General features: G+C 37.1%; 1 protein-coding gene across 12 annotated transcripts in view; it reads left to right on the forward strand.

The window, feature by feature from the left end:
• Pcdh15 (protocadherin related 15) overlaps window positions 1-14,117 on the forward strand; it is a 535,963-nt gene that overhangs the window by 183,018 nt on the left and 338,828 nt on the right. For all 12 annotated transcript variants that reach the window (XM_038341596.1, XM_038341597.1, XM_038341595.1 and 9 more), the window contains one exon: window positions 11,182-11,301. In XM_038341596.1, coding sequence (XP_038197524.1) covers window positions 11,182-11,301 — 120 coding nt within the window. The remainder of the gene's footprint in view (window positions 1-11,181; window positions 11,302-14,117) is intronic.

Raw genomic sequence — 14,117 nt, forward strand, 5'->3', positions numbered from 1 at the left:
TGGAATGACGTTATTATAGCAATATAATTCTAATTACTGATATTGAAAGTCACAGGGGGTAAACAGATTTAAATTTTTTTCTATAAAATATTATACTCAAAACCTGTGAATGCCTATCTGCTCAGAAGCTCAAACATGTGTCCTCACTGTTTCATATGACAACTGAGTTGTAGGAACAGAGATGTGTCATCAAGTTTCACATGATCTCTCTGATGGCAAGTGACAAATGGAAGTCAGAATCCAAGTAGTCTCACCTGAAAACATGGAACTTCACCACAAGATTGTAGAAACCCACAAGGTAAAAAAAATGACAAGGCTTTCATATCTAGGAAAATATCAATAATAAAATTAAATACACGCTGCTTCTCCATGTCTTCAAATCATGTTTTCTGAAAGTCTATGGAGTTACTGTAATGGCCCCCTACCCATCACTGGATTCACTGTAAGGTCCTTGCCTCCTTTAATTTGTCATAACTATCTTAAAATATTTTGTTTACTTTTTTGATGAAAGGACCTAAGTCTCTTAGAAACTAACCTGCTTTCTATCTTTACAGACAGAAAGTGTTCTTTCAGAAACTCGTCCCTACCTCGTGAGCATTCCAAGCGCTCTTTTCTTACAGTAATTTAGGAACAATGTTATTCTCTTATCAAATTGTGAAGTTAATAGGAATGATTACTGATACAAATGATGTTAATTATCCACTCCATAGACTCCCCTCTGGCCAAATATCTGTTTGTCTGGGCAACTTTTCCATACATGCCCCTGAATCTCAATACAAAGTATCCAAGGAGGTTCACAGTCAATTTAAAAATTTGATTTGATCAATTTCTCATGTTTTCTCTTCTTAATGACATAAACTTTAAAGACTACTTCATAACTCTAAATCTAAAATGCCACCTACAATTTAAGGAAGTCAATAGGAGGCATCAAAGTACCCTTAGGTTCTCCATCTTCACCCAAGCACACTTCCAGAAATAGTTATCAAAATACCTATGAATCAATGTTTCACCATGCAACTTTATCATGAAATTATTAATATTTTCTCTATTACTGCCTTATTCATGTTAGGGTAATCCTAGGTCCCAGGACTAGTAGTTATATTGCTAGTCATTCTGTTTTTAAAAACTGAAGAAAACTGGTTCACACAGCATGATAGTCAAATAGGTTGAAACCTATGTAAAATGAATACCGGCACAGTGGGTTAAGTTACCTAGATTTCTCTTAACAGGAACACAACATTTCCCATTCTTTTCAAACTCTATCAGATTAACAACCTGGAGTCTCCCTTGAGTGTATCATAGTGCAAGTAAAATGAACTATTTGTGATTGGTTACTGTGGAGTACAGAGTAGACTATAGGACGATGGTGGTACAGCATTAAATGCAGTTGGTTGTAAGGACAAGTTTATCAGATACAACACTTATATGGTAATTATATGCATTATAATTTTAATAGCCTTTTCTATAGAATGTCATACTGTCAAGGGGATGTCTATGCAGTAATGAAAGTGCCTGTTCATCAAGATGGGCATTGTGTAGTTGTTGGCATTGATAGAGGACTTTTCCTCTTTGAATTAATTAGGAGTTACAATTGCTTAATCAGATGTCTTGTTTAGGCTTACATGCATTTATGCTTATTCCTGTCAGTATGGCTGATCACATCCTTCAGTACTAGCTCCTACACCACTGTATATCTAATATTCTCTCTTTTTCTTTCCTATCTTTGTCTTCTTTTATGGAAATTTCTATATTATAACACAACATTTCCTTTTCTTCCCTTCAAGGCCTTCCATATACCTCTCCTTGTTCTTTTACAAATTCATGACTCTTTTAATCACTAACTGTTATTGCATTCATAGAATATTCCGTTTAAAGTGGTGGTGAAATTTTGAGCTTCTTTTTAATTAAAGCCTTCCTTGAAAATTTTAACATTTTGGCTTCTCCAAGCCACACGGGATGAGTAAGGACTGTCTTGGACCACAAAGTGTGTCCAACATTCAGCCAGTCCAGTTGAGAGCAAGCAAACTTACTACATGTGATGGATATTGTGACAGCATTAACATGTATCAAGTTAGCATTGGAAAACCACAGAACTGAGCCACAAAGTAATTACAAAAAGTCTTCTCAGTGTTTTAAGTAAATTTATATCTTGTGTTGGGTCATATCCATAGCCACTTCAGCTATGCTTAGACTGTATAAAAATAAACTATTTTAATAATTCTGTTCACCTGCAGGAATCAGGTATAGAGCTTCAGGCAAGTTAAACCGCACACACAAACAAAAGGTCTGGGAAAATTTCTCTTCTTTCTTTTACTCTTCTCTCAGTTTCAAAAACAGCTTGTTTGGTTAATGATAAATAGTTGTGATTTGCTATGTATGATATTTATTAAATTAAATTAACATAAAGTTATATTATTTAGAAAGTTAATTTTCTAACAATATGGTAATATGTTAGATTTTATTATGATGAAAAACATAATAGAAATGATTGTTATAATTTTATAAGAACAATTTATGCATAAATGCTATTTTAAGGCACTGTGAAGTCTTCATACAAGCTCCTGTGTTAGTAGTTTCTTAAATCTGTATGGTTCATTTTTAATAACTAAAACATGTAACCACTATTATTAACTCAAATCTAACTACTGACATATCCTTAGTGTTTTTTTTAAATTTGGCATCCTCAATATCCCCATTTATGTCTTTTATTATTTTAGTATCTTAATTTCTTCTTTCATACTTAGACTGTTTAAAGTTTTCACTCTGATGACCTTGAGAAAAATTGCTCAGACAATCATCCCCTCTAATAGATAAAAGGTAATGTACACTTTTATGATATAGGAAATACGTAGCAATAAATGCTTGTCTACATATATCCTATAGCTGGATATAGAGCACATGGCAATTTCTGTCATTTATAATCGTCTGTCAAATGTTCCATAAAAACATACAGCTACTTATATTGGGGAATAGCAAGCTGCACATATGAAGCCCTTTAAGCCCATCACATATTAATATGTATTTCTTGAAAGGGAAAGCATAGTCTGCCCATATGTTATACACACACAGGAAATCACCCTATCTCCAGTCCAGGTCTGAATCAGAAAGACGCCCTGCCCCAGCTCAATGACAGAGTAAAGAAGTACTTCTCCCCCTCTCACACCTTTTTCTTACTCATGGCTTCTGTGACTTGGAAGAGACCCATCCCACTGAGCAGGATAATTGAGACATGTTAATTTCTCTACATTTCTACTGATAATCACATTCAGAAATCTGTCACATACATATGCAGAATGATGTTTAGCCAAATATCTGGCCACTCTGTGGCCAAGATAGTGTAAATACATATATAAATCCTAACAAATGAGTCAAACCCAGGCGATACAGATGCGAGAGATTAATCACAAGACTAAGGATTTGTTGATTAGATAGGGAGCATCCCTAACTTTCAAGAGTAATGACAACATGTGCAGCAATTGCCTTCTGCGGAGCAGACTTTCTTAAGGTTAATTGTCAAGCAACGTCTAATGCCACGAATCACATAAATTATATTGGTAACTGGAAATAACATGCTTTGCAAGAAGACGTTGCCTTCTTGATGTTCTTCTCTTAGTGAGAACGGATTGACTTTTATATGTGATAACATGATTTGTCGTTATGACACATGACTCCAGATCTTCCTAGTCTTGGGAAGTATGTGTAAATGAGTGGGGGAGGCACGGCTGCAAAAGCAGGAGGCTATCCAGCCACATTGTGTCTCTCAGGAAGAAGGGAGAAACCTCAAAGCCAGAGCCAAGTGACCCACCTTATCCAAGAAGGATCCACCTCCAAAAAATTCCACAGTAATAGCCAAATACAACACCTCTAGCCAATAACAACATATGAACATATGGGGCACTTTTCACCTTCAAAACACTATGCAAGTGTTACCTGTTAATTGTGGGATTATATATATGATTTATGACATTGCTGATCTTATATAATCTTTATAATTGTTTCGTGAAGAAAATGTAACAAATAAAATTGCTTTGTTAATGCAGTATACTTAGCAGTAAGGCCTGGTATTTAACCACTGGGCAGGGCTGTCTTGCTCAGTTTGATGTTTCTTTACTAGCATCAGTAATCCAAAGCCAGACGGTTTTAATAGAATGTTCTTACATATAATCCCCACTGTGACATCAATTTACCGCTTATGTTGCACTGAGCTCCTATTCCTTAGAACCATTTTTGTATTTTGGAGTTTTGAAGTGGCATTTTTATTAAGTTGGTGTTATTGATTTTTCCTTTTGCTTTTTGCATTTGTTTTATAGCAAGTGGACACTTCCAGCTTGTTGTACCTTTGTGGGTAAATTGTATATTTGTATCAAAATTGCTTTTTGCGGTCTCTGTTGTAATCTACAGAAGCAAGGCAGCAGTTTTGGAAAGTTCTTTAAAGTCGCTGTTTTCACACCACAGTTTGCTTGCAAAAATGAGACCAACTAGAAGGACATATTTTGAGAGACACCAGGAAAGAAAATTCCAATATCAGCACTCTGCTGGGAGTGTAAAATTCCAGAATCCACGAAGACACACATTTGTCTTCACATACATTTGACTTTTAATCTTTCATCTTGATATTAGAGAACCAGGAAAAAGTTGAATTGATATGAACAGAAAGAAGAGACATACTGAAGAAAAATAACTTCACTATGATTTTTTTATTACCTGTTCAAATCCTTATTAATTTCTTTTTGTGTGCGGCGATCAAGAGCAGTAATCCAGCCTCAGCCATCAACAGCACTGAAAGTCTGGTTTTATTTTATTATATTCCTCATTTAGCAATGTTACTTTGAAGCAAATCCTAAGTACCATATCATTTCACACGTCATCATTTTGGTATTTATATTGATACTTCATGATAAAGGCTTTATACTAAAGCGTACTTCTGAAATATTACAGAGATGTCATAGATGAATGAATTATATTATTTACTTCAGTGGTATTTCCAAAGTCCTGAGTGTTCCTCTAAATCAAACCAATAAAGGATCAAGAGCCTGACCTCCCAAGCCATCCCCTTTATAGGGAAGGAACTCTTGTAAATGGTGGTCTAACATCTTCACCCTCATTGGCTTTGATAGTATATACCGAGTTGTATATATCGTACATTCCTTTCAAGTGCAGGCTTCTGTTTCACCATTGTGTTGCTGGTCCATTTGTACTGATTGTGCAGCAACACAGTGTGCGGTGATCTGAATGCTGCTCGTCTAATACATAGCTGGCTTTTAGAAGGACTGAGGACTGAAGAAGGTCATGGTTCTCAGCAGCTGTTTACCATAGTGATGTATCTCCATTCCTTGACTATGGATGGTCATTCAACGTTTTCTGTCAACACTTACCTATGTATATTCTTATATGGGGTGTGAGAGTACTCATGTGTATATTCTTTTTTTGTAAATACTAAATCGTTTAAAGAGAAAATTGCAAGCAATAGGATATGCATAAATTTTCTAAGTGATTAGGAAAATTTGTTTCCACTGCAGAACAACAGCATTCACCATGCTCCACCTTCTGGAGAAAATTGGTATTTTCACGAATTCTAATTTTAGCCCCGCTGGTAAATGTATGGATATGTTTTATTGACATTTTGATAGAGATTTCCTGTTGCTGGTTAAAAAGAGAATTTTCTAAATGTTTAACGACTATTGTGATATTTTGACAACTATCCTATCTTAGGGTCTGTTATTCTCTGTGGAATTATGAGGGTATTTTTAAAAATACTTCCTGTGTATGAACACTTTGTTGAATGTATTACTGCAGCGATCTCCACCAATCTTTAACATGGATTTTTTCACAAGTTGTTATCTTCAACCCACTCAAATGTGTTGAGTGTTTTCTTGACTTATGTGCCATGTGTCCCACTGAATAATTCATTAGCGATTACAGTGTTGAGGAAATACTATCTTTTATTTGTCCTAGAATTTTATCTTGTAATATGCATTTTCATCCATCATCTACAAAAATTTGTTTTTAATATTTACTGGGTGGAAAAACTAAATGCTGAGTGTTTTTCCTATGTGGCTATGTGATTGACACAGCCCTTTCTTCATGCTACAGTTATGTTCTTATTATTCTGAAATGCTCTTTTATGGTTCAGAGGACACTCTGTAAGGCTTTTTCTGGTAGTGTTTTATTCTGAAGCAAGTGACTCAGCATCTCCAACTGAAATCTTGAATTTTGGAAGAGTAAGTCTTCCTTCTGACTTAGTTCTTTTTCTTCTGTTCCTGAGCCTATGAACATTTGTTTAATTTTTTTCCCATCATGTTATAAATTTCCTTATCTTAGATAAGTTAGGAAAGGAATGATACTGTATCTTATTGAATCAGCAAATGTATTGATATATTTGTTCTTTGGAAAGCAGTTGAACTACATATCCAAACTGTCCCTTCCGAGTACCTCAGGCCAATTTTGATATTTGCAAGGAGAATGAATTTGAGTTCCAAATCATCTATGTGAAAATGCAAGGGTCATTCAATGGATCCCTCGTTCTAGGTCTTACAGGTAAACCTCTGGTTAGCATTCTCTAACACACACACATACACACACACACACACACACACACACAAATACATCCAATGTTCCAACACCATTTATACAGGAAACATTTTCTACCCCAATATGTATTTTTGGTACCATACTCAAAACTTACTTGACAATAAATACGCACATTTATTTCAGAGCTCATTATTCTGTTTCATCAGCCATTCGTAACTTTATTTTCATATAAATTCATTCTCCTATTTTTGTTGTTTTGCCTGTTTTGGTATTATAAAAATTTAAAAATTGTCCATATCAGTGTCAAGGAGATTTCTCTCTGCAATAATCTTTTTGGATCTGTTAGGTTGGTGGGCTCTTCTTGGTCTAACTTTGGTAGTTTGAATGAAATAAGAAATTCATCCATTTGTTTTAGATTTTCACCATAATGAAGCACAGATTTTTATAGTATTCCCTCGTACCAAGGCCCTCAAACATCCTTACGCTGCAGCTCTTTAATACAGCTCCTTACGTGGTGGTGACCCCCCAACCATGAATTATTTTGTTATTACTTCATAATGACAATTTTGCTACTGTTATGAATCATAATGTAAACACCTGATATGCGACCACTTTGGGTTGCGTAGATTCTCGAGGTTGGTCCTACAGATTGAGAACAACTGCCTTATAATATTCTGAATTTCCTTGGTGTCTTCTGTGATGTTTCCCTGATCATTTCTGATTCTGCTAATTAGGATACTCCATTTCCTTCTTTTGGTTAGTTGGATTGCGGTTCTATCAATTTATCTTGACTATCTTCTCAAAGAACCAATTCTTAGAATTGTTGATTCTCTGTGTTTTGTTTGTTTGTTTCTATTTCATTAATTTATGCTTGTGTTTTTATTATTATTATATTTCTTGCTATCTGCCGGGTTTGGGTTTGATTTGTTTTTGTTTTTCCAAGTCCTTGTATTGTATTCATTGAGCCATTTATTTGTGCTTTTTCTGATTTTTTATGTAGGCATTTAGATCTATAAATTTCCCTCTTAGATCTTATTTTAATATTTTCCAGAGGATTGTTGTTGTTGTTGTTGGTTGTGTTTTCAATTTTATTTAGTTTCAGGAATGCTTTTATTTCTCTCGTGGCTTCTTCTTTGATTCATTTACCATTTAGTAATGTGTTGTTTAATCTCTATGAGTTTATACTTAACGGGCTCTTGTTGGGTATTGATTTTAAGTTTTCTTACATAATGTTCAGACAATACATACGGATCTATTTATTTCTTCCTCTCTTTGCTATGTTTGTTGGGTCTGTCCTGGAACTTGCTCTGTAGCCCAGGCAGGCCTTGAACTCACAGAGACCCTCCTGTCTCTGTCTCCCAAGTACTGGGGTTATAGGCATGTGCCACCACTGCCCAGCTCATATTAAATATCTCTATAGAGAAGTGGGTAAGAATGATTTTACATTGGCTAGCCAGATAAAATTGTTTAAGCAGAGACTTACAGACTGATTGTATATTGCTCAGGGCTCCAAAGTTATTATTCATTAATTCTTCATCCTTTGTAATTTTATGCAACTTAAGATGCACATATAATAAAATAGCAACTGCACAAAACTATAAATCAAACAATGAACACTATGGCTCTCTGGGGGAAATCAAGTGAGATTAGTAAAGGTAAATATTCTCTTTGAGATTCTTAATCAAAATTCAGTCAGCAAAAGGAGATATGTGTCATATGATATCTACACAATAAACAAAATAGCTAGGAATATTTTTACATTCTAATGCTTCCTAGTGTTCATTAAATAAGGCGATGGCTTAACTTTTAAGAAAAAATAACTTTACAAATCAAAACAAAGTCTCCCATTAGCCATAGAATATGGAAACAATGACCTTTTTAATTAAATCAATAACTTATGTATTAAGTAAATTGTTCCTATTGATGCACTCCTAGCCAAATTTTGCACACAGGTATCAAGCGCATAACATTTCAGCCAGCCTAAACTTGCCTGTCTCCTGAGGCATTTATCATTTATTTATGCCAGGGACTTTTTCACCATTATAACTTCATAAACTATTTTACTTGCTGGATAGTGATTTTCTACCCCTTTGATCTTCAATTAATCTGTATACTTTATGAACCTTCAGATAGCTGTGTAAATGATTTGTGAGGAAAGACACCAATTACATAAGTAAATAGCGCCCTCAGGCATTTTCCAGGCTGGTCCTGTTGTATATTGGGCTCTTCAAAAACCAAATTTAAATGTGGCATATTGAAATATAAAAGATTTAGAACCTACTTACTTGTGTAGCAGATATGCACCAAATGATGAATACCACACAGTATAGTCTACAAAAGAGCAAGTAGGTTTTGTTGCTGTTTGGTTTTGTTTGTTGTTGGAGGCAGGGTTTCTCTGTGTAGCCTTAACTGTCCTGGAACTAACACTGTAGACCAGGCTGGCCTCAAATTCACAGAGATCCACCTGCCTCTGCTTACACAGTGCTGGGTTTAAGGATATGCGCCACTACGTCCAGCAAGAGCAGGCAGTCTTGGGGGTGTCGCACACACAGGATACTCAAGAGTTCACAACGTAGCATCGATTGTGCATCAGTAAGAAATGCTCACATGAAGATATGCTTATATATTCATACCTATGTGGCACATGTGCACAGGCAAGCTTATGAGCATGTTTCTAACGTAGACATACTTCTTGGGTATATGCTTGTGTACTCAAACCCACAGGCCACATGTACGCAGCTGTGCAAGTACAAAGATACAAGCAATTTCTGGTGGGAACAAATACCAAGAAGTATTGTTGAAGTCTATTTTTACATTTATTTTTGTCTTTTTCTTCTTTTCATGTGTATGAATATGGTGTGTGTGTGTGTGTGTGTGTGCCTGTGTGTGTTTTTTTTTGTGTGTGTGCGTGTGCAGATGCACATGCATACAGGTGAATGTGCCTGTGGAGACCTGAAGCTAGAGTCCACAATCTTCTTGGATGGTTCTCTACTTATTCTTTGTGGCAGACTCCCTCAATCAAAGCCAGAGATCAGCTAGTCTATGAGGCAGACTCTTTCAATCATACCCTGAGATCACCTAGAATATTTCTTTAGTCAGCTTGCTATAGGGATCTCCTCCTTTGCCTTCTGAGACTGGAATCAGAGGCTGCTGTAACACCTGCAGAGTATTTGCCTGGGGAGTGAGTAGCCAAGGCCCGGTCCTCTTGCTTGAAAGGCAAGCTAACGAATCATTGAGCCATCTTCCTAGCCCTAACGTTACTAACTTTTAAAAATTTTGTCTCTCCCCATTCGTTCCATTCATTTGCATTTACTGCAGATTTTAATTGGCACATGGTCACCGAGAGCCTCCACACATTGTTCCCAGATAGTGCTTTTCCATCAGCTTCAAACCTTTGCTGGACAGGTCTGTCATCAGCAGATCATGGGGAATGGATCTGCATGTGTGGATGCACACGTGTTCGCATTAGTGTGCTAGAACAGTAAAAATGAGCAGGAGCCATCTACACTAAGATGTTTGCTATAAACACGCAATCAGGGAACAGAGCCAAGCTCACTCATCGGTACAATACTGAGCTCTGTGATTGCATGGCTGTGCCCAAGCTTGCCCTCCTCCACACTGAGAAACCCACACTGTTAACATTTCCCAAGCTGGAGATCAATTGATTTCCTACTATAAGTATGAACAGAGACGGTAGCGTGAAGGGAATAAAATGGCCAAATCTTCTGCCATGCTACAGCTAGCAATTTCGTTTTCAAGGGCTTACATCCCCTTCTGACATTAACTTCAGATGTTTTTAGATACATCTCCCATGTACCAATATAACAATCATATTCCCCTTCTCTGTTGATACAGTAAGCTACTGTTTCTCCCCTTCCTTCCAGAAATATAAACTAATAAAATTTCTTGTAGAATGGTATTTCTGCTTGAATTTCTAAAATAAAAAATAAGTTTGACCAAATATAATTTATCATTGATGATATGTATAACACCAAATCCTGAATCAGAATTAGAAAATTCATAAATAAATAGCATTGATGTCTGTGGTAACTTTAAAGTTGCAAAAATAAATGAATACACTTCTCTTTTAAGTAGTTTAAAGTCAGTGTCTTTGGTCCTTGTCATTAAGTGTATTATTTTTAAGATAGACAGAGAAATATAAAGGAAGTTTTATGCTCGAGGAGTAGATTTGGGCATCAGATTAGATATTTGTTAACCTACCTTCTGCATGAATTATCAACCTGGATTTTGTGACTCTCTGAAATGATTTTTTTGTTTTAAAGTAAAATCCCCAACCCCAATTAAAGTTTTAGCCTGCGAATAACTTAATGTCTTAATGTTTCTACAAAAGAAAACAGATGCATTTTTCTCCACAGGTGCTGAGATGCTAATGGAAACAAATTGGTCCAAGTGTGCTTTTCAACTTTCTGTCTCTCTATCCGATTACTTTCCTGATGTTGCAAACTTCACACACTTAAAGTCTCTTGTGTGAGGACTACACAGATTTTCCTATTTATTCTTAGTACTACAAGTCTGTGGTTTGAGCAGCTGACTTCTCTCGTCCTCTGTGTAATATAGAGATGGCTTTTAAGCTGGAAGATTTGTACAGAAGATCAAAGGAGAACAGACCATGTTTCTTTCTTTTTTCAGCTCACTCCAGTTGGCACCACAATATTCACGGGGTTTTCAGGAGACAATGGAGCTACAGACATCGATGACGGCCCGAATGGACAGATAGAGTATGTCATTCAGTACAACCCAGACGATCCGGTAGGTTCTCATTTTCTGTTTGCTGGGAGACATATCATGGGGGATTGTTTCAGCTGATATAGTTATTAAGTTATCCCTGAGTTTCCCTATTCTTAATATTGATGAATATTTTATAAAACTTGTTTTGAAAGTAAATGTAATGCACCATTTTTTTTTTACTAAATTTCCATTACACTGAACTCCAGAACACCATCGGTTCATGTGTGTGTTGACAGCACAGAACAACACAGACCAGATGGGGCCCAGTTTAGAAGGCATGCAGGTAATTTGCTGCTGCCATCATACCTGGCAAACACAGGAAGTGTTTCTGGTATATAATGGCCCTAATGTCCATTTGTGTGACTACGGACCCTATGGAGAACAAGGCACAACTTCTAGCAATGGCCTCTGTGTTTTGTGGGTGGGCTCAGTTTTATTTGTTTTAGACCAGAGGATATGTGTGTTGGTTTTCTAATAGCTCAAGTCATGAAATGATTTGTTTCTAGTGACTTATGCATAATGTCAGAAATCTTTAGCTGAAAAAGCAAGAACACATGGCAAACAGAATCAACAAAGCAGGGCTCACACGGGCTCATGGAGATTGAAGTGGCAAGCATGGGGCTGTGTGGGGCTGTGCTAGGTCCACTACATTTATGTTATAGTTGTCAGTTTGGTGTTTGGGGTGTCTCTTGACAGTGGAAGTGGGTGTGTCTCTGACTCTTTTGCCTGCTCCTGGGGTTCTTTTCATCCAATTTAATTACCTTGTTCAGTCTCCATAGGATAGTTTTTGCCTTCTCTTTTTGTATCCTGCTTAGTTATGTTTGGTGGTTGTTTTTTGGAGGCATGCTCTTTCCTGAAGGGAAACAGAGAAAGTGAATCTGGGGGAGTGGAGGGAGGGAAACTGTCGTCGGTATGTATTGTATGGAGAAGAATCTATTTTCAATAAATGAAAAGAAGGGGGAAAAGCAAGAAAGGAAAGAGAAACCCAGCCAGATTATTTCTTCATAACTCCCAAGGCAGCTTCTGGATTATTCTAGGTTTTCCTAAACAGATTAAAAACTGCTTCTCGTGTGCGTTTTCTGATGTCCCACTTCTCCTTCCTAATCATTTAAAAATATAAAACAAAGCACAGTTAATGTCACATCTTCATTGCTCAGACCTTCACTCCTTCCACAGTAGAGTGCAGACTCAAATTTAGCTTCAACTGTCACTGATTATGGAAATTAAATGAATGACACACACTGAGTGTACACATCTTTGCATTTAAAAATATTTTAAGGGTTTTGAAATTAAAATATAATGCACAATTTCTCCTTTCCTTTTTTCTCTCCCATCCCACCCATTCTCCACCCTGTTCTCCCTCAAATTCATGTCCCCTTTATAATTCTTGTTACCCACAGCTGTGCATGCGCACGCGTGCACACACACACGCGCGAATTCACTCACACACATTTATATTCATAACTATAATTACAGTCTCCTCGGTCCTTCAGTCTGTATAATGTTACATGCACATATATGACTTAAAGCTGACCAGTTGGGACTGGATAACTATTTGGGGGTGTCTTCCCTGAGGGCTTTCTTCTCTCAGGTCAGGTAGTTCAGGAAAGAAAACCAACCAGGTCCTGAGGTGAAAGTAACTTCCTAACATTACAGAATACAATGGCTCATTTCAGAGGCTTGGGCTTTTCACTATGTGCTAATGAGGTGGCTGTTGATGACCTGTGTTGAAAGCTAAATACGATTTAAAAAAAAAAAATCTTAGGAAGATAATAAGGTCAAGGGAAGGCTTTGAAAATGTGGAGTTCGACTTTGTTTCCCCTTAAAAGGAACCTCTGAACAGATGTGTAGCACAGGGCACGAAGCCAGGTTATGAGAATGAGAGGAGTGATGGGTTCTGTGAAGCGTTGCGTGAGAAATGGCATAAGGAGCATGAACCTGAACAGTCAAGGGTGGGAACAACTCCTTCCCTTCAGTGGTAGGAAGACCAGTGACCACATGCACATGGCTTTTCCAAGCCATTCTCTGTTTTCTTCTGTGGGTTTCCCTAAATAACTCGTGTGCATGGCTCTCTTCCCCCTTAACCGTCTTTCCCTAGTCTTTGGTATCAAGCTGTACAAACAGAACACAGAAAGCAATAAAGCGCCAACCCATGAATTTTAAAGAAATATTTATTGCATTGAAAAAGAAATCCAAGGTTTAGTTGCATCTTGAAACAGCTGTGAGTTACCTAGAAGCTGACCTTCAGAAGTTCTGTGACGCCGAGTCCTTTCCTCACAGTGAAAATATCCGCTTTGACTGCTTTGCCTTTCAGGGACTAGCTGTTCTGCTACTATGATCAACTATGTGTGTCTTACAACTTATAGACGGATAAACCATTCAGCTACAGAGTTCAAAATTACAAGGAAATGCGAGTTTTATCATTGGCAGCACTACTACTGTCAGTAACTGCCGAAGGTGCCTGGTTCGAGATCATGTTCATTGGTGTCTCAAGTCAAATTTTTAATCCTTGAGTCAGATCTTTGTAAAATGGAAACTAACCCGACTCATTCTCTCACAGATTTGTCCACACCGCCTCTTAAGCCATTTTTGAGCCAAAGAGGAAATATTACGAAACTTCACAGCAATAAATGTTTTTGTTGTTGACCTTAGTGAGAAATTGTGAGTTTCATTATGACAGCATCTTCCGATGTTGGGCTGAACCACTCCTACCTTGAGCCATTGACCATGCAAAGTCCATCCCTTCCCATCTTAGGTCAACCTCTCCATCCTGTGCATCAGCACAGTGTAATGGTGTCACACAAATCTTTTAACCACATACATCACTCCTACTGCTG

The sequence above is a fragment of the Arvicola amphibius genome, chromosome 9 (genome assembly GCF_903992535.2).
Source record: "Arvicola amphibius chromosome 9, mArvAmp1.2, whole genome shotgun sequence".
Classification (NCBI taxonomy): Eukaryota; Metazoa; Chordata; class Mammalia; order Rodentia; family Cricetidae; genus Arvicola; species Arvicola amphibius.